The 27,960-nt window shown below is 38.3% G+C and overlaps 1 protein-coding gene and 2 pseudogenes across 1 annotated transcript; all 3 read right to left on the reverse strand.

Annotated features, from left to right (window-relative positions):
* Positions 1-366: 366 nt before the first annotated feature.
* Positions 367-6,207, reverse strand: LOC120291561 (annotated as a pseudogene).
* Positions 6,208-15,011: 8,804 nt separating this feature from the next.
* LOC120291562 lies at positions 15,012-24,418 on the reverse strand (annotated as a pseudogene).
* LOC120291328 (disease resistance protein RUN1-like) lies at positions 23,112-26,030 on the reverse strand. The gene is made up of 2 exons (XM_039308554.1): positions 25,423-26,030; positions 23,112-25,329 (listed from the first exon to the last, which is right to left on the reverse strand). The coding sequence occupies exons 1-2, from the start codon at positions 25,639-25,641 to the stop codon at positions 24,526-24,528; spliced, it is 1,023 nt and encodes a 340-aa protein (XP_039164488.1). The 5' UTR covers positions 25,642-26,030; the 3' UTR covers positions 23,112-24,525.
* Between the last annotated feature and the right edge of the window lie 1,930 nt (positions 26,031-27,960).

Consider the following 27,960-nt stretch of genomic DNA (forward strand, 5'->3'; position numbering starts at 1 on the left):
GCAAGTTGAAATAATTAACTCATTAAATAACTCTGAGTGCTCTGAAGAAATTAACTCATAAATAACTCTGAGTGCTACACTAAGCGATTCTCTCGTCCGCTGAGGCACCCCAAATAAAATTAGGCTCAGCACAGCTTCAAAGTAGAATTACAGATTATTTCCCGACAGATGTTTGCCCCGGTGGAAGGGTTGTTTGGCATTCCGCAATTAGCTGCAGCAACTCATTAAAGTTTAGTTCACAGACAAAGCAGCAACTGCAGCACTATTCTTCGCTTAATTCTGCATATTGACCTCAAAGGCCGGTGATTTAGCGCAAGACATGCATAACACAGCATCAGCAACTGATATTTCAATTTCTGAAGGCTATCATGAAGCATCCATTTTATCACTTGCTCTATAATAAAGCATTTTCTGGACATAAAACATCAAGTACCCTCGTGCAGCTCTCACAATGTTCTCATTCAATTGGGTAATCCAAGCATCGTCACACTTGTACCACTGATTGCTCAGACGCAGATAAGTCACATAATGGCCCAAGTCTAATTTACCAGCGTGAGTGACAACAGCAAACAGCTCAAATTCTGAGGAGAACTCGTTTGATGCAGCAGGTTCATCCCCATCAAAAGGGAAAATCCTGTTCCCAAGGTAAGGAGCCATGTCCAGTGAAAATGGAAAATGCAGATATCGGTCGATCTTCCTTGACATCTTCCGTATGGAAGAATGTTCAAATCTTTTGATGTGAAAGCAAGAAACCAATGGGAGCTTCCTTATGGCCATCTGCTTGAGAGACTCCTGACTCACCTGACACTGTTGGCAGAGTACCTTATGGTCTGAACCGACCTCTCAGGTCTTGTGAATTGGTCCAAGCAGCCCATCAAGGTCAGAATCCCAGAGTTCAGGCTTGAATTCATGCACTCTGCCTCGCCATTGCAGGAGTGATGTGACTTAGCTGATGTTGCCTTGGCAGAACCACATTGGTTTTGTTCCAGATCCAAAGAAATATCCAAGTAAGGGTCATATGTTGTAGATGTGAAACCACAAGCCTTACACACGACATCGGAGCGTAAGATACCAGAGAATACTCTGTGAGCAATACAGCAATCTCCACTCCCTGTAATAATTCATTAGCATACTTCTAAAGATATCTGAGAATCCACAATTCGTAAAAATAAAAGTTCCTCAAAAGCATCACAAGTCACCACAGAACATAGTTTATAGTACAAACACACAACCGTCAGACACGACACAAAAGAGCGCACTTGCACAGAAAGCAGTCGTCTGCAGATATTATAGATGCATTAAATTACCATGTGATGGAACAAATAATAAGTTTCGCTGCGGAACAACTTGAAAGAAAAGTTGAAACTAGAGGCTAACACATGCTGTACATAAAGACCCACAGATATTAGTTGACAGAGTTGAATCTCCTGACTGATATGCCACCAAGAAAGAATGACACCAGAACAAAATGGAACTTCCCAAGGGACTCAGAGGTATTAGGGCTGGGAAATGCCAGAAAGGTAACACACCACAAGCGTTATCCTACATCAGTTCAAAAGTTCATTTACATGATTATACAAACAAACAAGCCCACTTGAACCACTGACCCAAGAGAAAATGTTAAAAACACTCATCTCTATCCTCAGCACCAGCAGATTCCAGATACTGCCTGTAAAAAATGGAGACTGGATGAAACAGGTTTAATGCGATGCCTGTAAAATTTACCTTGGCTCTGCGGCCAACATCGATCCTTATCCACTTTCTCATGGATCCCATCAAGCATAGAAATGAAAAACTCATGAGCCTCCTGCTGCTCATAACTTGCCAAGTTGGCTGCATGTTGCCATCAACTGTGGGATAACCAAATCAATAAAAAAAAAAAAAAAGTATAGGATATGTGCAACAGAAGTCCTAAAACTTACAAGGAAATTGCAATTGAGTCCTAAAACTTACAAAAAGTACAATTAAGTTCTAAAACTTATCAAATTTGTTCAATTGAGTCCTAAATTTAACACCGTCAAACTTACTAACGGAAATTGCTGCTATGGTGCTGACGTGGTATTTTAAATGAATTTTTATTTTCTACGTGGCTTTTAACATTATATTTATTCTTGTTTGAATCTAAAAAGGAAAAGCTAAATTTATTTAAAAACAAAACTGTTCAAAAAAAAAGCACCCATGGAGCTTCGCCACCACCCATCGCCAAAGGGGCCGGCGACGAGTGGGGTGGCCGGCCCTCACCAGAGATGGTCGCGGCCCTCGCGAGGGTTGGCGTGCCTAGATCTAGGCAGGTGTCCTCGCCCGACCTGGTAGGGGTGGCCAACCCTTGCCCTGGGTTGGTGACCATCGCCGGCCCCTCCGGCGATGGGCGTGGGCTGCAGCGGAAATGCCCGCCGGTGCCATTTTCTTTTTTTTTTTTTCAACAGTTTTGTTTTTTAAATAAATTTTAGTTTTTCCTTTTTAGTTTTTAAATCTAATTTTAAAGATTTTGAATAAAAAAATTTTAAAAATCCATATGGAAAATAGAAATTTATTTAAAATATGACGTCGGCGTCACGTCAGCAATTTTTGTTAGTAAAGTTGACGATATTAAATTTAGATTTAGGACTCAATTGAACCAATTTGATAAATTTTAGGACTTGATTGCACTTTTTGTAAGTTTTAGGACTCAATTGCACTTTCCTTGTAAGTTTTAGGACTTATGTTGCACATATCCCAAAAGTATAAAGCACATTTCCCTCTAAGTCAATTAGATAACACAGTTAAGCTCAGTCCAACATTGATGGTCAACAAGGAACTTGACAAAAGCATGCATCATTAGAATAAGGAAAAGATGCCTATCCATTATGTCCGCAGCCATTTTCAGAAAAGCTAGTAGACAAAAGTACCTAATCAAAGAGGATAATTTCCAAAGGCCTTGTTAACGAATGTCCCAAGGGCACTCGTTAAATTTAGCAAAATCAGAAAAAAATGCTTTCCAAGGCACTTAAAATAATGAAAGAAATACACATTTTAACTAAGGCAATACGTCCAATGGTAAATTTGAAATTTTGAGAGCACATCTGATAAGGGCCAAAGCCACAGTCCCCACAGGGCACGGTGCCTTAGCAATCTTTTATCATTGGATTGAAATGCAATTGATCTCATCTGTTCAACACATCTCAACCAAGATGATTGTGATTTTTTACTCCCATAACAAGTGCAAAGGGGCACTCTCTGGCATTTTCCAATTTCCATTTGCCAAAAATAAAAATAAAAAGATAGAGCAGCTAAGCTATGATACGAAGGAGGTCAAAGCGCAATTGCAAATTAGGTATTGTCCATCATACTAACAATATAGCAGAACATGCACTGATCAAACAACTTCCATATCTTCACAGCCACTAGGTCACAACAGCAAAATTTACAGAGCCTCTTGGACAATTTCCGACCTCCATATGCTTCCGAAAACCAATAAGAAACCATCAAGCATCCACATTTATCCAAAAAAATTCATAGAAGAGCAATTTCCTCCACATCCACAGACCTGTACAGGAACTTCGCAGGACTATAAGGCATCCGCTCCCCTGAAAACACCGCCGAGAACATGGCTTCCATGTCACAGGCCAAACAGAAGCTGCCATTCTTGCTCCCATGGCCTCAAGAGCACCATCTACATTCCTTTTACTCACATTTCCACTAACCCCATTCTTCTTCTGACAAAAGTACCTATTGTGCCAGTCACTCAAGAAGTAGTTCCTCAAAGGAGGAGTGTGCAACAATGCCTGCAACACCGAATTCATAAAGCAGGTGTTCCCAAAGTTATTGAGCCCCCGCAAGCCCCGCAGCAAATCCGAGGTCGAGACGGACTCGAGAGGGCTCGAACAGCTCCCCATTAGCGTGCGCTCTCACAGGTCCGGCGACAACAGCTGGTTGCGCAGGTTCTCCGGGGCCACCACAGCCCGGGAGCCACCGGAGAAGCTGGCAGAGGCCGGCAGAGTGGAGGCCGCGGTCTGGGCCAGGACCACGGCAGTGTCGAAGTCGCGATCATAGACCTGATCACGGCACACGCAGCGGAAAAATTACGTGCAATTTTTCATGCCTCCATATATACATACAAGAAATTTTGTTCACAAATCAAATAATTCCCACTGAAGTTTTCATGGCCATAGGTCTCGTCTGACTTTGGACCTTTTCCTTCTTCAAATTGTGGGACTATGATTGGTTGCGAAAACCTTTGCGAAATTTTCAAAATGTTTACGTATGAAATCATTTATAATTCCCTTACAAATTTATAGAACTCAGAACAATTTAGTCTTTTTTAAAACTCAGGAAAACAAAGCCATAACTGGAAGTCTGAGTAAAATATACCGATCGGTTGGATGCATATTTCAAGAACAATTCCTTGACTTCCACAGGAGTGGCTAATTAAATGCATAAAAACTGTTTCACACATTAATTAAAAAGATCGGTTTTTCTTGCCCAGGGTTTACTTTATAAGCTTAATTGTTCTAGTGTAAGCATCAATTTGGATTCTGATGAAGAAATGCTTCCTTTCAGAAAGGAACTTTAGGCCTTTTGAACGCTGGCTAAATCTTCATACTTCCGATGGAAGTTAGACTTTGGAGATTATGGAGTTAATTCAAAGTTGCATCTTTGATGTTGGGGTGATTCAGAGATTTGTATATGGACTAGCTATGCACGAACCAGGGGAGCAGACTATGCAGCTAATGCTCAATGATTATATATAGCTATTTGATCTCACTCCTATGAGGCCACATCAATTTTCGACATGTGCCAGAGTGTAGCTTATTGAGTTTGAAACCTCTATTACTCGCAAAGTAATTGCTTAAAGGAGCTGTCCTAGCAGCAATATGCGATGTGTCGAGTCTCTTCGCGCATGTATGAGAGGAACCTGGGCAAATGAACTTTGTAACTTAGAGCAAGATCGCGATCAACTTCTAAATAAGCAAAATGATAGCTCGCTGTCTGTCGGCGATTGATGGGGTGTTAGCTAGGTTCACTTGTAACATCCAGATTTTTTCAACCCTGTCTTCTACTGAATAAATCGAGCATTTCATTGACATGCATATAGGGTTATTCTTAGAACTGATTATTCTTGAGATAACTAGACTATCGGAGGAAATGATTAAGAAATTTTAAAGCAATAGACTTGAGAACTTGATCAAGAATCGGTTTCTTGACCGTATCCATCTTTAGAGGTCATTACAGCACAATTAAAAATCGATTTGAAATTAGAGATAAACTAGATCGACAGAGATGTGTGGCTAATCGTGGGTGACACCACTAAATTGGAAAATTCTCGTCGACCGGCACTAGACTGATTTTCTTATTGTTTTGGTACCCTGTGTCCATAATTGGGTCCTCGAGATTTTCACAACAACTAAGAACCGCCAATGAGTCGAGTGGGTTCATTGTGGCTCGAAGAAAATTGACCACAGGTCATTTGCCCTTAAAAATTTCTGAAAATTACCCGGTAGTTTAGGTCATGCTAAAAACACGTCAAATGGAAATTAACTGCCGATTCAAGTCCGATTTCAAAAATTGAAGATTCTGTCATGTCACAATAAATTCTAGGACCCACAACTCAGTCTCAAAGATTTTTTTCGACAACCGACACTTTTTGGGAAAAAGTCGTTGCCGGGCCCTTTGTGCAATTAAAGCCGGGGATTTATTTTGGTTATAAAATTGAGAAGCATGAGGGATTCTTGGATGAGGAAAATTATCAATTTGGTAAATGAAACATCAATTGATTTTATGAGAGCCAATTGAGAGAAAATCAAGAAGGAATTATTGCCAATGAAGCTTTATTCTTCAAAATTCGTAATCCCCACACCCTAGTCAATTTTGGACCATTGTGAAGGTTATGTGGGGTGTTAGTGTGGCCAAATGAGAGCCAAGGAAGGATACTTGGTTGAGGTTGAAACTTGATGAACAAGTTGTGGAAAATTGAAGCCAAATGGCCCACCTTCCCTCTTATCTCTTCATCTCTCTCTTTCCCCCTCATTTCCCTTTGTTGCTGTCCAAGAACCATCCTCCTCTCTCTCTATTTGCTGTGTGTGACCAGCATACCAGAAGATCACCGGAAGTAGCCTCGCCGTTGCACCGGAGCCGGGACCGCCTCACGTACACGCGCGCCCGCCTCACCGTGCACTGCCCTTCCCCTTGGCCGTCTCTCCCTCTCTTGCTAAGCTGCTGTCCAGCCATTGTTTCTGGTTTGTAGAAGCTCCACAAGGGCTGGTTTTGGGTGTTTCTTCGCCGGTAAAGTCCCATCAAGGTCCGGTTTTGTTTATTTCTTCATTCCCGTGCAAGTCTAGCCTAAACCGAGGGGCTTTCTTCAGTTTTCCAGCCAATAACAGAAGGTTTTGGTGTGGGTATTGCAGCGGCTTCTAGGCCTGTTTTTGGTGTGTTTTAGGCCCGAACCCGAGGCCCGCTTTGGGAAGAAACGACCCTTGTGTCATCCCCATCAATTTGATCCGACTTGCGCGTAATTCCGGTGAGTAACCTCACTAATCCTTGCTTAGTAGACTAATTATTCTTAAGGATTGATTAGTGTTAATTAAGTAGGATTAAGTGGTTAGATTAGCATGGATTTGTGATTATTAGTTAAGTGCATTGCATATTAGTTAGGTGGTTAGTGTAATTAGCTCGAGAATAGTCTGTAGTATTTATTGAATGCGTCTCGGGATTTTTCCCGACCCTTATCGGGCTTCAATTAGGCATTACGGGCCTAAATTGGACTTTTAATATTTATTTATTAATTTTCGAAATTAATTATTTAATTATTTATTTTTTCGAAAATTAGCAAAGATAACTGACGACCGAAATTTCGTGGCCGATTGTCGTGGTGTAGTCCGTTTATTTATTTGAGCTCTACATTGTGTGGAATTGAATTAATTGTGATATTTGAGAAATTATTCTTAAATTAATTGAAATTGAGTGGAATTGAATTATTGATTAGTAGATAGCCGAGTATGATTATTTAGCATTAATAATTCCTTGATGAGTTGTAAAGTGGAGAGAATCGTGAGATTGAACTGGGAATACTCTTGGCTGAGACCGATTAGGTACGAGGTATAGACATACGTGGTTCGGTGATAAGGAAATCACTGATGAAAACGGCGCCTTAAAGAATGCACGAGTGCTGTCTATTACCTGCATTAGTGTAAACATACGTGGTTCGGTAATAAGGAAATCACTGGTGAAAACGGCGCCTTAAAGAACGCACGAGTGCTATCTACTACATGCATTATCATGGACATACGTGGTTCAGTAATTGAGGATATCACTAGTGAAAACGGCGCCTTAAAGAACGCATGAGTGATATCCATTACATACGTCACTTTGGCGAAAACGACGCTCGAGGGCATTAATGTAGCTCTGTGACTAAGTATACAATTGGAGGTTATATATTGACGAGTGAAATGACCTGGAAATGGTCCAACTGACATGTAATCGACTAGGTCGATTGATTAATGATTTGATCCATTTGTTGTGAATTGATTGACTGTTTGATGCAATTTAGGAAGCATCTGTATATAACCTTGAATTGCAGGTTGGGACTGATTCCAAGATACATCTTCTAACTCGTGCGATGTTTATGCAACCATGTGGTGTGTTGATTTCCTAATCGAGTCTTAGTGGGGTAGAACTTGCTGAAACGTAGTCTCAATGGTTATTGTATAACCATTTCAGGCCCTTAAGTGGAGGATCCCAAAGACGAGGAATCCGAGAAGAACCTGGCGAAGAGTCGGAGGAGGACCCAGAGGATGATCCTGACTACGACCCATATGAGGATTGAGAGCCTATCCTCTTTTTGTGAACCCTGTCTATGTATAGATAGAGTGAGGCTTAAAAGTTGTGAATAGTTGTGAAGTACTCTGGATTGTGTTATGTATAAAAGTTTGGTTATGAGTTTCAATATGAAAAATATGGCATTGCTTTTCTATCCCATCGTATTATTGTCTGAGGATTTATAACTACTTCCACATGTGCTATTAAAAATGAAAAAGTTGGCGATACATAGTCTTGGGATATCGCATTCTAAAATCGACCAAGTAAAATGATGTATGCATGCCCGAGAATCAGGGCGTGACATCACTCCTATGTGAAGAAAGCCCAATGAGTTGCAAACCCAAAAATGGCTTGAGCCCATATAATAAGTTATATTGAGAAATAGGGTTTCTTAATATCTTTAATGTAGTAGCCGCAAAAAGACGTAGTAACAAGAGAAAAAGAGAAAGCAGAAAATCTAGGGGTTGGGCAATATCTGATTTACATCAAACTAGCATCGGAGGTCGATTCGTGGTCCGATTGAGCTGAAATTTTGTCAGTACGTTCGTGACGCAATTTTCTCGAATCTGAACGGTTTGATTTTCGTTTGAAACTCCCTACATCAGGTTTTTCGTGGATTGATCAAAACCTTCGTTTTTTGTTAAATTTATCATTGATCTCTTGTGAAATTCATGTATATTGCTAAGAATTATATTCTTGAGGTCTTTGTTGCTATGTACCTCTAGTATTTGCTAGAGAAGAACATTATTCACCCAATTTTGTTGATAGTGAAGATTTTTGGGTGGACTCCAATCCCTTGGTTTTTTATCTCCTCACATCGAGGAGGTTTTCCACGTAAAAAATCGTCTTGTGTTCGTGTGCTTGGTATTTATTTTACTCTACTATATCAATTCATATTGGGTTTACACAAGAGGGAAGATTATTTTATTCCACTGCATTAATTCGATATTGTTCGAATTATTATCGTTCTCCCATCAGAGTGGTATCAGAGCATCTGGTTATTGCTTGATTTTTTTGTCTTGTGTTAAACAATGAAAACGAATACGAGTAGAATGGTTACACTGAATAGTTTGAATTATCATATTTGGAAAGGGAAGATGAAAGACCTTTTATATGTGAAATATTTTTATTTGCTCGTATTTGCTGAGGAGAAACCGGAGAATAAAACTAATGCTGAATGATCTATATTTCATCGTCAAGTGTGTGGTTATATCAGGCAGTGGGTAGATGATAATGTTTCGAACCATATTATCGATGAAACACATGCACGCAATTTATGGGATAAGCTCGAACAATTATATGCTCAAAAGACTAGGAATAATAAGTTATTTTTTATAAAACAAATTATAGCTCTGAGATATCAAGATGGTACTCGTTTGACTGATCATTTAAATTCTTTTCAAGGAATTATAAATCAGTTTGTTGCGATGGGAATCAAGTTTGATGATGATATACAAGCACTATGGTTGCTTGGTACTTTGTCGAACTCATGGAAGACGTTCCGAATATCTTTGTCTAATTCAGCCCCGAATGGTACAATTATCATGGATTTGGCCAAGAGTAGTATTTTGAATGAAGAGATGAGAAGGAAGACACAAGGATTGTCATCTTCACATTCTGATGCCTTGGTTGTTGAGAAAAGGGAAAAAAGTGAGTCTCGAGGTCCGAGTAATAGAGATAAAAGTCGAGATAAAAGCAGAGGTAAGTATAATAAATTTGCTAATATTGAGTGTCATTATTGTCATCAGAAGGGACATATTCAGAGGTTTTGTCGCCAGTTAAAAAGGGAGAAACAAAAGGAGAAAGGTCATATGACTTTGGATCTGTGAAGATGGGAAAAGTGATAATGATAGTGATAACAACGTGTTGCTACACTTAAAGAAGACTTTCTCATTATTTTTTATGGTGATGTGGTGAATTTTGTATCTCATGAGACTAGTTGGGTAATTGATAGTGGTGCATCTGTTCATGCTATGTCTTGTAGGGATTTGTTTACATCATACAGGTCATGTGACTTTGGATCTGTGAAGATGGGAAACAATGGGCTAGCTCAAGCTGTAGGCATCAGTGATGTGTGCCTAGAAACCAGCAATGGCACAAGGTTAGTATTGAATAATATTAAACATATACCTGATATCCACTTGAATTTGATTTCTACGGGCAAGTTGGATGATGAGGGGTATTGCAGTACCTTCAGTAATGGTCAATAGAAACTCATCAAAGGTTCTCTTATTGTGGCTAGAGGTGAAAAATATTATTTGTTGTACATTATGCAGGCAAAGTTATCCACAGACAAAATTAATGGAGTAGACAACGAAGATGCAACTGAGTTATGGCATAAGAGGCTCAGTCACATCAGTGAGAAGGGTTTGTCAATATTGGCCAAGAAAAAACTCCTTTCAGGATTGAAAAGTTTGGCGCTAAAGAAGTGTGCTCACTGTTTAGCAGGAAAACATAATAGAGTTGCATTCAAACAAAATCAGGTATACTGGATTTAGTACATTATGATGTTTGCGGTCCTATGAAAACAAAATCACTTGGTGGCTCTCTTTATTTTGTTACTTTCATAGATGATTTTTCAAGGAAAATTTGGATTCATACCTTGAAAACTAAAGATCAAGTCTTATATGCTTTTAAGCAATTTCAAGCTTCAGTTGAGAGACAGACTGGAAAGAAATTGAAGTGTATCAGAACTAATAACGGGGGAGAGTATATTGGACCTTTTGATGAATATTGCAAACAACAAGGTATTTGACATCAAAAGACACCTCCCAAGACACCTCAGTTAAATGGCTTAGCTGAGAGAATGAACAGAACATTGGTTAAAATGGTAAGATACTTACTCTCACAGTCAAAGCTACCTAGATCCTTTTGGGGTGAGGCTTTAAGTACAGTTGTACACGTATTAAATCTTACTCCATGTGTTCCTTTAGAGTTTGATGTTCCTAATAGAGTTTGGACAGGTAAAGATGTTTCTTATGATTATTTATGTGTCTTTGGGTGCAAAGCATTTGTGTATATTCCCAAAGATGAGAGGTCTAAACTTGATGTGAAAACATGAAAATGCATATTTATTGGTTATGAATAGGATATGCTTGGCTACAAATGTTATGATCCGGTTGAAAAGAAAATTATAAAAAGCAGAAACATTATGTTTATGGAAGATCAAACAATAGAGGATATTGAGAAAGTAGAGATGATTTCAGCACCATAGGTCAGTGATAATTTGGTTGATTTGGATCAAGTTCCTCTTACAAATATTCCTACACGGGTTGATGAAGAGCAGTAGGAAGTCATTGTTCCAAATAACGCACATGTTCCTGAACATGTTGAAACAGATAATACTATTCCTTAACCAAAGGCTCAATTATATGTTTCACTAGATGTTCCAGTCCGGAGATCCATTAGAGACCAACGACCTTTCACCAAGTATTCTGAAGATGAATATGTATTATTGACTGATGCAGGTGAACCAGAGTGCTATGCAAAAGCAATAGAAGATGAGTATAAAAGTAATTGGTTTGATGCTATGCGAGATGAGATGCAGTCACTTTATGATAATCATACTTTTGAGTTGATAAAGTTACCTAAAGGTAAAAAAGCTTTGAAGAACAAGTAGGTATATAGATTAAAGCAAGATTAACATACTTCACAATCACGGTACAAAGCTAGATTGGTTATTAAGGGGTTCGATCAGAGAAAGGGTATTGATTTTGAAGATATATTTTCTCCAGTAGTGAAAATGTCTTCTATCCATGTGGTACTAGGCTTGGCAGCTACCCTAGATTTGGAAATTAAGCAAATGAATGTCAAAACAGCCTTCCTACATGGTGACTTGGAGGAAGAGATATACATGAAACAACCTGAGAGTTTTTAAGTAAAAGGGAAAGAGGATTATGTGTGCAAATTGAAGAAAAGTCTCTATGACCTAAAACAAGCACCGAGGCAGTGGTACAAAAAATTTGTGTCAGTTATGACAGAACAGGGTTATAAGAAGACTTCCTCAAATAATTGTGTGTTTATCCAAAAATTTTCTGATGATGACTTTATTATTCTCTTACTTTATGTTAATGATATGCTGATTGTTGGCAGGAATGCTTCAAGAATTGAGTTATTGAATGAACAGTTAAGCAAGTCTTTTGCCATGAAAGACTTGGGCTCGACGAAGCAGATTCTTGGCATTAGAATTACCCGAGATAGAGATGCTAAGAAGTTGTTTTTATCGCAAGAGAAATATATTGAGAAGATCCTTTAGAAATTTTACATGGACAATGCTAAAGTGATTAGTACTCATCTTACTGCCCACTCTAAGTTAAATATGAAGCAAAGTCCTACGACTGATAAAGAGAAGAAAAATATGGAAAGTGTTCCATATGCCTCAGCTGTAGGAAACTTAATGTATACGGTGGTATGTACATGCCCAGACTTGGCGCATGCAGTTGGTATTGTTAGTCGCTATTTATCAAATCCAAGCAGAGAGCACTGGAATACAGTGAAGTGGATTATGAGGTATCTTCAATGAACTTCAAATTTGAAACTCAGTTTCGAGACCGGGAAACTTGAGTTCGTTGGATACACAGATTCCGACTTGGCAGAAGATATTGATAGTCATAAATCTACTTCTAGTTATTTGATTTCTTTTGCGGATGGAGCTATGTCATGAAAGTCAAGACTGCAGAAGTGTGTTGCACTTTCTACAACCGAAGCTGAATTTATTGCAGCGACTGAAACTAGTAAAGAGATGCTATGGATGAAGAAGTTCTTAGAAAAACTTGAAGCAAAAGAACCTTTCAAGTGCTATAACTTGGCAAAAAGGAATACTTAAGTGCCATAACTTACGAAAGGTATACTTAAGTGCTACATTTTAAGAAAAGTGGGACACATGAGTGCCATCTCCAGTAAAGTTGGCCGGAAATCATACTTGGCATTAAAATATTAATATTTCTCGCCAATGTGTCTCGCTAGAGAATTGAGTTAGCTCGAATTCACCCAAAACAACGTCATTTCGGGTATTGGCCAAAATAAAACTCTTAAATCGGCCAAAACGACGTCGTTTTGGTATAATTTGAATTTCAATATAATATAAAAATTATTTCAATTAAATTTAAAAATAAATTTATTTAAAACATTTAAAAATAAATTTAAAAACTTTAAAAACTATAAAAAATTAAAAAAATTAAAAAAATTTACGAAAATTCAAAAAATTTACAAAAAAATTAGCCCTCAGCCGCCTCCTTTTTTTCAAATTTTTTAAAATTTTGTAAATTTTGTAAATTTTTTAATTTTTTAAATTGTATTTTTAAATTTTTTAAATAAATTTAGTTTTAAATTGAAATTAATTAATTTTTATATTAAATTTTTACCACGTCAGCACCAAAACGACATCATTTCGGGTGTTGGCCAAAATAGAGCCCTTAAATTGGCCAAAACGACGTTGTTTTGGCATAATTTGAATTTTAATATAATATAAAAATTAATTAAATTAAATTTAAAACAAAATAATAATATAATTTATATTTATTTTTTAAAAAAAACAGAGGAGGAGGAGGAGGAGAAGGAAGGCAGCCGGCGGCTGAGGGCAGAGCCCTCGCCGCGCCGCCTCCCACCATCGCCGTAAGGTGGGGGAGGGCCGGTCGGGGCCACCTCCCTTTTCTAAAAAAAAAATTAATTTTTTTAATTTTTTTAATTTTTTATAATTTTATAATTTTTCTAATTTTTTACAAATTTTAATTTTTTAAAATTTTTGAAATTTTAATTTTTTTTTAAATTTTTACAAATTTTAATTTTTTAAAATTTTTTAATTTTTTTAATTTTTTTTTAAATTTTTTAAATTTTTTAAATTTTTAAATATTTTTAAATGTTTTAAATAAATTTGGTTTTAAATTAAATTAAATTAATTTCTATATAGTAAATTTTTACCACGTCAAAGCACCAAAAACGATACCGTTTTGCACTCATTTCGCCGGAAAATTGACACGTCACCGTTTTGCTCCGATTTTGACACTTAAGTGTACATTTCGTAAGTTATGGCGACTTAAGTGTTCCTTTCTGCCAAGTTGTGGCACTTCTGAGGGGTTCACGTGTCAAAACTTGAGTTCAAGCAAAAGAAGTATGTGTTATTTTGTGATAATCAAAGCGCAATTCATCTTAGTAAGAATTCTCTTTTCATTCTAGATCAAAACATATTGATGTTAGATATCATTGGATGAGGGATGTTCTAGATAAAAAGTTGTTGAAACTTGAGAAAATTCATACGGATCATAATGACTCTGATATGATGATGAAGACTCTATCAAGAGAGAAGCTTGAACATTGCCAATTGATAGCATGGATGGTGAATCCCTCCACATTGTCGTGAGGGGGAGATTTGTTAGCCGGGTTATGGAGGAAGCCCAATGAGTTGCAAGCCCAAAAAGGACTTGAGCCCATATAATAAGTTATATGGAGAAATAAAGTTTCTCACTATCTTTAAAGTAGTAGCCGCAAAAAGACGTAGTGACAAGAGAAAAAGATAAATCAGAAAATCTGGGGGTTTAGGCAATATTTGATTTACATCAAGCTAGCATAGGAGGTCGATTTGTGATCCGATTGAACTAAAATTTTGTCAGCATATTCGTGGCGCAATTTTCTCGAATCTGAATGGTTTGATTTTTGTTTGAAGCTCCCTACATTAGGTTTTTTGTGGATTGATCAAAACCTGCGTTTTTTGTCAAATTTATCCTTGATCTCTTATGAAATTCATGTGTATTGCCAAGAATTATGTTCTTGAGATCCTTGCTGCTATGTACCTCTAGTATTTGCTAGAGAAGAACATTGTTCACCCAATTTTGTTGATAATGAAGATTTTCGAGTGGACTCCGATCCCGTGGTTTTTGATCTCTTCACATCGAGGAGGTTTTCCACATAAAAAATCGTCTCGTGTTTGCGTGCTTGGTATTTATTTTACTCTACTATATCGATTCCTATTAGGTTTACACAAGAAGGGAGATTATTTTATTCCGCTGCGTTAATTCGATATTGTTCAAATTGTTACCGTTCTCCCATCATGGGGAACTACTGTAATGCTTATTTGTAATTTGATACGGCAACATTGGGTGTTACAGTCGATGATCAAGAAACGATGGACGACAAGAAAAAAATGAAGACAGAAGAGCACAAATGATAAGGATGTTGTTTCTCCATCTTTTATAGGCTATATGTTGAGAAACATCTATTTATTAGAATTTGGCACTGCCAACCTTCTTCGCAAAAGATGGCAGACGGAAAGCAACGGCATGGATCTGGCACATCTGGCACAATAGGAGGCAAAGAGGCTTGAATTAACAAGACATCAAAGTTTCAGTTCACATAATGTGTAATGTCTTTTTTCCTTTTTACTTGAGAATCGTAGAACTTAGGAGGCCCTTTAGCCACTCCATTATTCTTGGTATCTAGAGGATTGACAGGTTTCTCAAAGTCGACTGTCAGCCGGTCACTGGAGCAGAGCACAAATCCATTCGTCCCCCTAATGGAATAAACAGTCGAAAATTTATTGTCCTCGTTGTAAACTTGAAAAAAGGAGATTGCATAAACACTCGGTAAGAGTTCAATTTGATACCTTGAGTAGGAAGGAATTGAACACCAAGTATATCTCACTGAGCCCTTGAAGATTTGGTGACATTCGGCGATAGTATCTTCCAGTGTGAAGTTGTCCAGCCAAAAGCTGTTTGCTGGAGTGGACATGACACCTCCAGGACAGAGCGCCCGAGCTACCGATTCCAAGAACTCCTTATTCGCTAGTTCAATTGCAGTAGCTCCTGAATTTTTTACACATGATTAGCAAGTACTCCTTTTCTTGGAGGTGTTTGAATGTTGCGAATTACTTGAAATAAGTAGATGTATGACCTACCACCCTATGAGATTTCTGTTGTTACTAAATTTCAAAGAGGGTGGGGGAGGTTTATAAGCACTGGACAATACCCATACTCTCAAATGCATCCAAAATGATCAAATCACAAGCTCCTTCAGGAACAGCCTTCAGAAAATCAACCCTGCGATGTTGAAATTAAAGTAAGTTAAATTAAATAATCTCTCGCAACTTATTTATATTCATCAATGTGTAAGGACTATTGAATGTGGATCCTCGTACCCAACTGCTATTTCAGGGAAGAATTGCCAGTAAACCTGCAACAGGACACAAAAGTACATGGATATGCCTTGGTCCTCCTGAACCTTAGGATTTGATGAGCAATGAGAAGCTCAACCTTAAAACTTTGGAAGGTTTTTGTAGTTTATTTTCGCTTATGTCAATCATCATTTGGACGATTTCATATATATCGATTTGTTCCACAGACGAGTGACGAGTTATTTCCCTCAGAATGCCTCCATCTCCCCCACCAACAAGCAGCAGCCGTAAAACTATCAAGTGAGCACTTTAACAGCATAAAAACTTAAAAGACGAAAGCTGTTGGAAAGAAATAAACAGAGAGGCCATCTTCTTTGGGTTCAGGATTAAGCAGCAGGGAAGATGCGTGAGCATCTCTTGGTAAACAAACTCATCCTTCCGTCAGTTGGACTTAACTATCCAGAATTGCCACTTTGCCATGCTTCACTGATTATGAACAATCGATTATATGTCAAAAGCCACAAGACATTTATCTACTCGCCGCGAGTAAAAACACCATCCAAAACGCCGTCAACTCGATTAACAGTTGTTGAAATGGTTTCTTCGGTAGGGGGAGTATCAGACGGAAGTCAATCTGATGTTTCATGAGATCTACTTACTGATTTTGGAAAATTAATGATTTGCTAAAACAATCTTCCCCAAGAAAATCTTAATTGAGGTGGTGGTATATATGCAGAGTTAGTGTAAGCTCATCGATCTTCATGATTCATCAGGATCCAATCCGTACCCTAAATACTAATAGCGTAGCCATTGCTTTGTTGCTGGTGTAAAATTGGAGAGCGATCATGGAAGGTAACAAATCACCTGGAAAACAAGAAGCTCCTCGTATTTGGACTTCCATGAAACAACACCTTGTCCACCTCATAGAAGCGTAGCTTCCCTTCAAAACGAAAAATCAGGAATATCATACTTCGACCGCGTCGTAAGGATTCATCTTTGATTCATATTATTAGTCTTGATGTGTGGTGATATTATTTAAGCAGTCCATGCATGAGTTCTATCAACTAATCGAACCAGTCTCCGGTGATAGGTTATACTTCTTTTCTTCTCTAGTCAGATGAGATTACTTCACAAAAGCATTCGTGGTGAGTGCCTATTTGTCTTCCAAGAGGGTTGGGCGAGCTAGCCTTTGGCAGTAGCTTTTTGTTTGGTATACCATGTGTGTCCATTTGACAAGTTTTGGCAAGCTACGAACCTAGAAGCTCTCGTTTGCTCTACTCTGGAAAATGGTATGAATAATCTTCTGGTTAATTTGATGTGACATCTAGCAAGAAAATGTTATTAGTAAGTATAATTAAGATAGTTTAGTACCCTATCGAACAGACAGCAGGGTTTGGAGTGAAGAAGGCAAACCCACTCGCTGGGATCTGGTTGGTCATTTCCATAGTCCTCTTGTATTTAGTAGGTTGTAACAAAGTATTCAGATCTGATTAAGTAATAGTTCAAGAAAAAATGGACATTCATGGATTCAGATCAGCTCTCAGACATTTCAGGAATGAAGCAAAGCACCTGTTTTGATTACCATGACGGACGGCTCCCGTTCATAAAGCACAGCGCAATGTAATCGGCTTAAAGAATGTCCCTGTTGCATCCATATCCCAAATATTTTGTTCGGATCTCACTTCATTGCCAAAATTACAATGAAGCTCCTGGTCATTTTAAGCATCAGGGGCATGATAAATTGTCGTCACCAAATGAAGAACGAACAAAAGGATGCAAATTCGATACATAAAGACACTGACAGATGGTGTGAACGTGTGAGATGTGGACATAGGCATGATGAAAAATAAGAAAGAGTGCAACATGATTCCTACCAGATTTCTCCCGTACAGGATGTTACTTTTGACAGAATCAAAGCCATAACTCCACCATCAGATTGAGCAATCTATGCATTAGCAATTCAATTGACAAAGTGGAATAAAGATCCTTGGATATTCATCATCTCAACATCGGGTGTCCTGGATTTGAGAAAAGTAATAATTTTATGATGCTGCCTCCAGTGACTTATTAATCCATGACAGAATTAGTGGACATAAGCGACTAAAAATGCAATTGAAACCACATAAACGTGAGTAGTTGCTATGATCAATTAATCCTTAGAAGTGTTATTCCACATTGGTTGAATAAAGGGTATCTTTGGGGGTCATATACATGCAGTCTACCTCTAACTAATACTTAAAGCTTTTGTGTTGAACTTTTGCTAATAATGAATGAAGTTCTGTTTTATTATGCATGAATGAATGAAAGAATCACATAATAAACATCCTATGCTCTAGGAAACCAACTTTAATAGAACTTGGAAAAAGGTAATACTCTGTTTGCATAAGAACATATTCACGTCATGTCAAGGATGAAGAGTCTTACTCTGTGACTGATGACGAATAATGACATGCAATATCATGTACTTGAGAGGCATTCTTGAACACCCAAACAACCTTTTATGGATTAATGAAAAGATAGAGTACAATTGTTCAACAAAAGCGGATTTGAACAGTGAAACATAATTATCTGCAACAATCAAATTGGACAAAACAAATGTCGCTTATTTCATGGTGGCAACGTCTAAAGCCTCTAAACTAAGCTCCAAAGACTGATCTTCTTCCTTACTATTCAACAATCAAGCTTTCCCAAATAGCACAGATGGAGTTTCTGCAAGCGAATCAGGGAGAGACTTCAAAACAGAACTGTTAAATATGACTCGAGTTTGAGCGTTTGCTAAAACGCGAAATTTGGTGGACTCGCGAAGGAGTTGCTGGACTAAAAGAGGAAATATAAAAATAAAATAAAGAAGGAAAGTTCTTTGCTGCAAAGCCTAAGCCTGAGGATTCCGAATTGAAGGAAATCAATTCGTGAGTCTTGGCGTGAAGGAGTCCACGCGTGAAAGAAAAGGAAACGAAGGTGGGCCCATGGTCAAAGTTTTGACCTCATGGGCACACGTATAAAAGAGCTGCCGAAGCCCTTTACGAAAAAGAGAAGTCGTAGAGGGGAGCCGTGAAAGAGGGTTTCTTCTTTTCGGTGAGTTGCTGCCGCACGAAGCCACACACGATTGTTGAGCGAAGCCGCATATTGAAGCGCCGTTAATCTAGCCGGTGCTTGGCGGGTTTTTCATTCGTGCAATTACATCCAAGAAGTTTAGTGTTTGTAGTCGATTAAATCTTGAGGTAAGATTTGCGTGTAATTCCGCCGTGAGATTGAGAGATTATTTTAGAGGAATTTCGGGGCTAAACACTGTGTGCGTTATTGGGTGTAATTGGGTTTGGGAAATACCGAGAGAGTGTTTAAGTGACTCGAGTGTGTAATCTCCTTGTATCGCTTGATTTATAGTGAAATTCACTGCTGCTCTTCCCGTGGACGTAAGTCTTTACGACTGAACTACGTAAATCTAGTATCCGATTTATTTTTCTTTTTTTGTCTATATTTTGTTCGATCGCTCGCCCAATCGCAACGAGTGGTATCGAGCAGACTTGGCTAAGTTGAAGCGAATCGATGGCGACAGAAGAAGTAAAAGTGAAAATCAACAGATTTGATGGGAATGATTTTAGTTTACGGAAGATGAGATTAAAGATTATATTTACCAAATGAATCTGCACTTACTTTTATCTGGGGAGAAACCAGATATGATGAAGCAAGCTGATTGGGATTTGCTGGATAGACGAGCTATGGGTGTTATTCGGCTGACGTTGGCTCGTAACGTTGCGTTTAACATTTTGAAAGAGAAGACCACTGCTGATTTGATGCAAGCCCTGTCGGATATGTACGAGAAGCCCTCTGCGATCAACAAGGTCTATTTGATGCGACGTACATTTAACTTGAAGATGAAAGAAGGTGCGTTAGTTGCAGATCATATCAATGAATTCAATGTGATTGTTAGTCAATTGAGTTCAGTTGAGATTGATTTTGAAGATGAGGTACGTGCTTTGATTCTATTATCCTCATTGCCTGATAGTTGGAATACTACTGTTACTGCTGTTAGTAATTCCTCTGGGTCAACAAGTTTGACATTTGATGGGGTTCAAGATTTAATTATGAGCGAGGATATTCGTAGAAGAGAATCTGGCGAATCTGTATCTACTGCTCTAATAGGTAAAAATAGAGGAAGATCTATAACACGTATGGGTAATGGTAATACTAATATGAACAGACGTAGTCAATCTAAAACTGATAATGTTGTCTGTTGGAGCTGTGGCAAGAGGGGGCATCTTAGAAGGGATTGCCTTAAGCTGAAGAATGAGAAGGGTAAGGGAATTATAATTGATTCTGCAGATAATGTTGCAGCTGTAGCAAATAATGCCGATTATGTCTTGTCTATCACTAATGATTCATCGCTTGATGGATGGATTATTGATTCTGGTTGTTCTTTTCATGTCACGCCAAATAGAAACTGGTTTATCACTTATCGGTGCACGGGTAGTGGTAAAATCCAGTTAGGAAACAACGCTAAGTGCGATGTTGTGGGTGTTGGTGATGTTAAAATCAAAATGCATGATGGTATGGTGAGGACATTGACTGGAGTGAGACATCTTCAAGAATTGAAAAAGAATTTAATTTCCTTGGGTGCCCTAGATTCAGCTGGTTGCAAGTATTCTTCAAAAGGTGGAGTTCTGAAGATTGTTCGAGATGCTCTGGTGATAATGAAAGGAATCAAGCACGATGGCCTGTATAAACTTCAAGATGAGACAGTGATAAATTTCGCTGCGGAGACGTCAGATGCATATGTTCGAGAGTCTTTTGACTACTCGAGAAAGACCTGGGTGTTTGTGCCAAGGCACAAGTTTGATGCTGGTGTCAGGATCTTGCAGTCAAGAGCTTTGATCGAGACAGAGACTGGTAAGTCGATCAAGCATGTGCAGACTGACAATAGCATGAAGTTTTGCTCGGAGCTGGCAAATAAATTCTGCATAAAAAAAGGGCATAGTGAAACACCGCACTAGTGCCAGTAAATCACAACAATTTGCAAAATTGATTAACAGAACATTACTAGAGATGGCCCGAAAAATTATCTCTAGTGTTGGTATTGCTATGAGCATTCTAGCTTATGTGCTTAGTACAGTAAGCTGCCTGGTGAATAGATCCCCATCGACTGCGATTGGATATCAGACTCCTGAAGAAGTGTGATCAGGTAACGTTGCTGATTATTCTATTCTTAGAATGTTTGGTTGCTCGTGTTATTTTCGAGTGAGTGATGGTAAGCTTGATTGGAGGGCAAGGTGTATATTCCATGGCTATGCACAAGGTGAGCGGGGCAATCAATTGTGGTGCCCAGATATAAATTCACCTGTTGACAGCAAAGAAGTTACCCTTGATGAGTCTCCAATACTTCTAGCTAGGAGCTTTTGTGGCAGTGTTAATACAGATCTAAATGGTGTTCAGCTTGAGGTAGAGTTGCAACCAGAAACTCCTGAGGTAGCGAGTACGAGTACTAGCAAGATAATCGACACAGATGGTGCTCATAGTGAGGTGGAGCCTATAGAGCCAACAGTTGCTGTAACTGCTGAAATTAACAAGGTACGTTTTCAATCTCCTAATAGATATGGATGCAACAATGGTTTTGCTTTATCTGCGGTTAAGGAGGTTGCGTCGGAAAATCCTTGTGGAGCAGTTAAAAGTGCATGTGGAGTTGGTATTCTAATGAGGTCCTCAATTATGGTGAAGTTCAAGCGATGCTTGAACTTGAATAATATATGTGGCAGTTAAGCCCATCGGGGGCTATGGGAAAGTAGCAGCAGAATTTGAATTTTTACGAATCGATTGTAATTTGGCTCAAACGTCAAGCCAAGTTGGAGATTGTTAAATATGACTCAAGTTTGAGCGTTTGCTAAAACGCGAAATTTGGTGGACTCACGAAGGAGTTGCTGGACTAAAAGAAGAAATATAAAAATAAAATAAAGAAGGAAAGTTCTTTGCTGCAAAGCCTAAACCTGAGGATTCCGAATTGAAGGAAATCAATTCGTGAGTCTTGGCGTGAAGGAGTCCACGCGTGAAAGAAAAGGAAACGAAGGTGGGCCCATGGTCAAAGTTTTGACCTCATGGGCACACGTATAAAAGAGCTGCCGAAGCCCTTTACGAAAAAGAGAAGTCGTAGAGGGGAGCCGTGAAAGAGGGTTTCTTCTTTTTGGTGAGTTGCTGCCGCATGAAGCCACACACGATTGTTGAGCGAAGCCGCATATTGAAGCGCCGTTAATCTAGCGAGTGCTTGGCGGGTTTTGCGTATAATTCCTCCGTGAGATTGAGAGATTATTTTAGAGGAATTTCGGGGCTAAACACTGTGTGCGTTATTGGGTGTAATTGGGATTTGGGAAACACCGAGAGAGTGTTTGAGTGACTCGAGTATGTAATCTCCTTGTATCGATTGATCTATAGTGAAATTCGCTACTGCTCTCCCTGTGGACGTAAGTCTTTACAAGTGAACCACGTAAATCGGTGTCCGATTTATTTTTCTTTTTTTGTCTATATTTTGTTTGATCGCTCGCCCAATCGCAACAAGAACAAAGCAGCACCAACGATCGAGGGCTCAATTATGGACCAACTTCTTGCCCAAATGAGAAAAGAAAAACGTTGAAAAGCTAAGGAACGGACAATAAGTTGGCCAAAGCAGTCTCCACCCCTCCATCAAACATAACCCATCCCCACTGGAGACACAATCCTCAAATTTAGTTGAACTAGCCAACGACCAGATATTTCTCAAGCATGACTCAATGTCATTCTTCAACACCTTTTGTGAACTGAAATCTTCAGGTAACTTAAAAGAAAAAGCCAACACTTGTCGATTCAGCTCAGTACTCCGGGAATTTCGCATATGTGCACGCAATCGACTAACATAGAGTTTATGACCTTCAAAAGCAAGTACATCACATGATAGAGGATCCATACAGAAGATGACAGAATGAAAACCAACCATGGAAATAAAAACAAATTTAATGGTGTTCCTATTTCAAACATTAGAAATCAAAATTTCCTTCCCGACCTTGTCAGCAAGACAAGAATTATTTTGCTACAATTGGCTATCAAATGCAAGGTTTTATGTTTTCTGAAGGTTTGAAGCACTCAGTATTGAACAAAAGGCACATTGCAAAGACTTAAAACAATAGTAAAGATGAAAATTAAAAGCAAAAGTTCTTCCAAACACACCACAATGTCAGAGCCCAATAACTCCTGGTGAAAGAATAAACCAATGGACTTCTATTATCGTAGCTCAAGCTTTTGCATTTTCCCACGGTCTGAAGGAGATAAGGAACAATTCCATTCAACTAGAAAGCTAGCAAAGAAAATGTAAGGACAAAATGAACAAGCCATATCACCATCACAACAATTCAGACACTAGCATCATTTTCCGTGTGACATTAGTGGCCTTCAACACCATTTCACTACGTTATAGCTAACTAGGATGAGTGAGGACATCCTCGGAGAATCTTATGCGAAGGAATTTCCACATACCTATGGAGAAAATGCTACTTTGGATCATGGGTACAATCAAATGGTTCACAGGAGATTGTTCATCTTTCCACTTCTCATCACCCCTCAAGGTGCTTCAAGATCCAAGAACAGGAAAGAAATGGCTATGAAAGTAGAACCTCATCAATCAAGGTAATCTTCCCGTTCAACCTTAAGTTAGTTCACACTAGACTAGAGATCTTCCAGGAGAGGGATGGTGAATGAGAGGGGAAGGAACCACTACCTTCGCCAGATTCCTCGCCTCCAACATTCTCTCTCTTCCATAATCACCCCCATCGTCAAACTCCTCCATTTGCTTCATTTCAAGCTGGAGCACAAAGGATCAAAGCCATCGGTGACTGCGTAATCAGCTAGCAGAGCATGTGAGCATGAATCTCACTTTCGAATCAGTCTTCCCATCGTCATCCACCAATAGTATGACAGAAATGGACCACCAAATGATGCTGGACCCCTCAATCTCTTCCCCTTCCTCTGTGCTCGATTTCCACCCTCCTCTTCTTACCCAGTGCCCAGAATCGCACCATGTCCTTGGCAACCTCATTGGCTTCCTGATGAAGATTTGACCATAGCCCGCAAACCTCAGCTTCTTGCTATTTCTTACCTCAAAAATCGTGCCCTATCGAGTGGTAAAAAGTCCGGAAATTTCTTAAGTGACTCACACCCATGCCTATCAAAGTGCTCCAGGAATTTACTAGGGCAGCGAATTTCAACTAAGCTTTTGCAATTGCGAACAATCAACCGCTTCATATGCTCCGACTTTGAAAGGTCCAGTACTTGAATGTGCTTGCGCTCAGAGATGTTCAACTCTTCCAGGGATCCCAATTTTTCAACGCCTTCTATCGCATGGAGATGATCCACCAGTCCATCCAAGTCGTCGAGTTGGTTTCTAGATAGGTTCAACTCTCTTAGGGATTTTAAAGTTTCCAGACCATCCAATTTCTTCAGCCCAAGGCAATCCACCAGCCCTAATTCCGACAAGAATTTCAAATCGAAAAGATTTGGCAACATTTCCAATTTGGGACATTCCTCAACGTGAAGCGTCCGTATGCAGGAGGGAAGCTCTGGGATGCTTTGAAGAGACTTGCAATACCAAAGGGTGAGCTCCTTTAGATGCTTCAGGTGAGAGAGCGATGGCAGCTCATTGCTCTGACAGGTGAGCTTCGGGGATGATAAGTTAAAAGGAGGTTTCGGGAGTGACTCAAGCTCTCCAAGCAAAGTAAATCGAGGTGTTCGAGAGAATGAAGCTGATCTAAGTTTTCTGGCAAGCCAGAAATTTTTGCGAAAGCTAAACGAAGGGTCTTTAGAGAAGACAATCCACCTTTATCAAAATGAATTTGTCCTTCCAAGTCAAAGCATCCGTCAGCATTGATCTCTTGGAGGCTTTGCAATCTTCCAATAGAGCTCGGTAACCTTTCCATCCCGCTACCACAAATCCTCAGAATTTTCAATTTGTTAAATTCCTCAATGGATTCAGGTAATTCCTTAATCCCTGTATATGACAAGTCCAGCTCAACCAACTCTCTTAACTTCCCAATTGAAGAAGGGATTGGTTGCAACTTGCAGTATTCCACTATTGAGCTGGGAACTTCAATCGGTTGCAAACAATGCTTGGCACTAAGTGTCTTCAACTTCTTCAGAGATCCTATACATGGAGGGATTTCTTTTATTTGAGTCTCGTCTACGACAAGTTCTTCCAAATTTTCTAGTTCGCCCAATTGTTCGGGTAACTTCTTGAGACCCTTACAACGGCTCAAGTTCAAGAAAACGAGGCGCTTGACATCTCCAATGGAAGGGTCGATTTCCTCCAAACAAGCACAATTTTTCAGGATTAGCATCTCTAGATTTTTAAACATAGAGAGATTAGGGGTGCTCTTTAATCCTAAGCACCGCGAAAGATTGAGAACTTTCAACCTCTCCATCTACAAGAAAGAAACATGTTTCGAGATTAGCAGTTAGAAATACAATGATTTATCATCAAATGTAACAAAAGAAAAGGCCATTTTCATCTTTACCTTAATTGAACTCCATCCTCTCCAATTTTCACTAATATGGTTTCCACTGTTATATTTACATGATAAATCAAGTACGACTAATTTCTCCAAATGAAAGTCGATCGCCTCAAAAGAGTCACAACATTTCTCCCACTTTAGCCATCTTAATTCAGCAAGTGATCCTTCTAAATATCCATCAAAATCCACATCCTTTGCATGAAGGAACTTCAAGTTAGGCATTTTTTTGAAGCTCTCTCGGTCAATGAACTCTCTGGAGCCCCTTTCATCTAGACGTAGTGCCTCAATATTTTCTTTTTCCTCCTACAAAAAGTAAAATAAAATAAAACTGAGGATTGTAAATACCATCCAACCTCCTTTTGTTAGTATACTTTGTGATATTGTGGCCGATGCATTTTTTCTACACTTCTAGGGAAATAGAAATATATTTGATCTTCTACAATTACATGATCATGTAATACGTCAATCTTCACTCGTATGCCCCAATTTTTTATGTTTTATGTGAAACTCCTATAAAAAATTAGTCTAGTTTTCTTATAGATTTCGAAATTAAATTTCGTAACATACAAAGTATTAACAACCGGTGTCCCTTTGACATATATGAGAACCGTTATACATTTCAAAAACAAAACGTACCTAATCAAACTTATGCATTCATAAAGGATGACAACTCATTCCCTTCCTGTTCATAAAATATTATTGGTTTTGGCATATTGCTCAATGGAAACAAGAATTTGGTCTATTCAACTCGACTTTTCGTTTTTGGATATTCAAGCTCAAAGCTCAACAACTAATCCTAAGACAAAGGACAAATTGTCTAATCAACCCAAAACTTACCGATTTTGCCGATTTAGTCTTAGACCTTTGCGTGAAATTTCAATGTAGTCCTTATGGTCAATTTTCATAGGAAATTGTTGAAGTTGAAGTGGCAGTGTACAATATAGGATGGCTGAAATGACTAGGCCTCCATAACAACGATTTGCGACAAAAATTAATCGGAAGGACTACATTGGAATTTCGTGTCAAGATTTAGGGTTAAATCAGTAAGTTTATGACTGGATTGACATCCATGGATTGATTGGGTAATTTTCCTCCAAGATGAGTGCACTACTCAATTAGTCATAATTGAATTTGCCCTATTTAGTCATAAAATTCAACCTAATCTTAAGAATTTGTTAGTGCATTTTTGCATTCACTCATTCATATAAAAATATATGAATTAGTAAAAATGTATGAATTAGTAAATCAAGGATAGTGATTATTATCGTTTTCCTCTTATTGCATTCCATCATTTATTTTTTGCTCCTCTAATTATCTTATTTGACAGATTAATTATCTATTTTTTCTCGGCTAATATCTAACGATAGATTTTTGTCTCCTCTCTATTTGTGTGGGTGCGTTAAGGCTCAACTAATCCCTATCAAGAAAGGCTCACTCATTACAGAATAGAGGTGGATACTATACTACACCAAAGGCAGATACATTGAGGAGAATACTATTTCTTTCACCTTTCACAATTCCGTCACTTACTTCCTACAATCATTTATTTTCTTAAATTCGATCTTGCTTTTCAATTTTTGGTTGAAAATTATGTTGTAAGAATATGTACAAAATCATATGTCGGTTGTTAGTTTCTTCTGTCATAATTTACCGTTCCTTAGTTTTGCACAATGTTGAATTATGTACCCAAAATACCTATGACTTGGTCCATGCATAGCACTAGTATGAACACTAGGATATCATTATGAAAATTGGGTAGAATAGCCTCATGTTGTTACATCACGTTTTGAAATCTTTTGAGTTCTCATCTTTCATATCAACGAACATATTTGTTGCATGACACGAGTAGAGCTCATTGCCACTTCCTTTATAAATTAATGTATCTTGAACAATCTTCCATCATTAATTTATGTAATTTGTTAATTTGAATAAAAGGGACACTAAAAGAAAAGCTAAATCCACAATTAAAATTTTTAATTTAATTTTTTAAAATTTACTAGTGCTTTAGCTGACATGATAAGTAATGATTTTCTAATAATTATTGAGTAAAGAGTCATCAAACTATGTAGTGTTGTCTCAGGTAATCAACTAACCTAATTATGCATTTCTAGATTATTCTAAAAAATGATATATTTCAAGGTGTTTCTTCAATTATGTTAATGACATTCACTGAGTCATACAATTTAGACTAAATTTTCAATTTTCTTTTTGTCAAGCACATGCACTTATGCATTGACATTATCATATTGGATTTAAGTTGTGAACATAAAACAAATTGTAAAAATTCTCCGTACAAATAAAACCACTGCATAAGGTCTTATTACTTCAAATTGAACAAAATTTAAAGCTGATAGCCAATAGTTATGAGGTGCAAATAATTGAACTCTTTTTTATGCCATAAAGTAGAACCTGCACTCGAGTAAATTGCACGTATTCACAGTTGAAAATTAAAGATGGGATAATGCATTAGATTCTTGAGAAGGATACTATCACATATATCATACAAAAGTACATTTTAAGAGTGAAAAAGGTGGATAATAT

This window comes from Eucalyptus grandis, chromosome 3 (assembly GCF_016545825.1).
Source record: "Eucalyptus grandis isolate ANBG69807.140 chromosome 3, ASM1654582v1, whole genome shotgun sequence".
Lineage (NCBI taxonomy): Eukaryota > Viridiplantae > Streptophyta > Magnoliopsida > Myrtales > Myrtaceae > Eucalyptus > Eucalyptus grandis.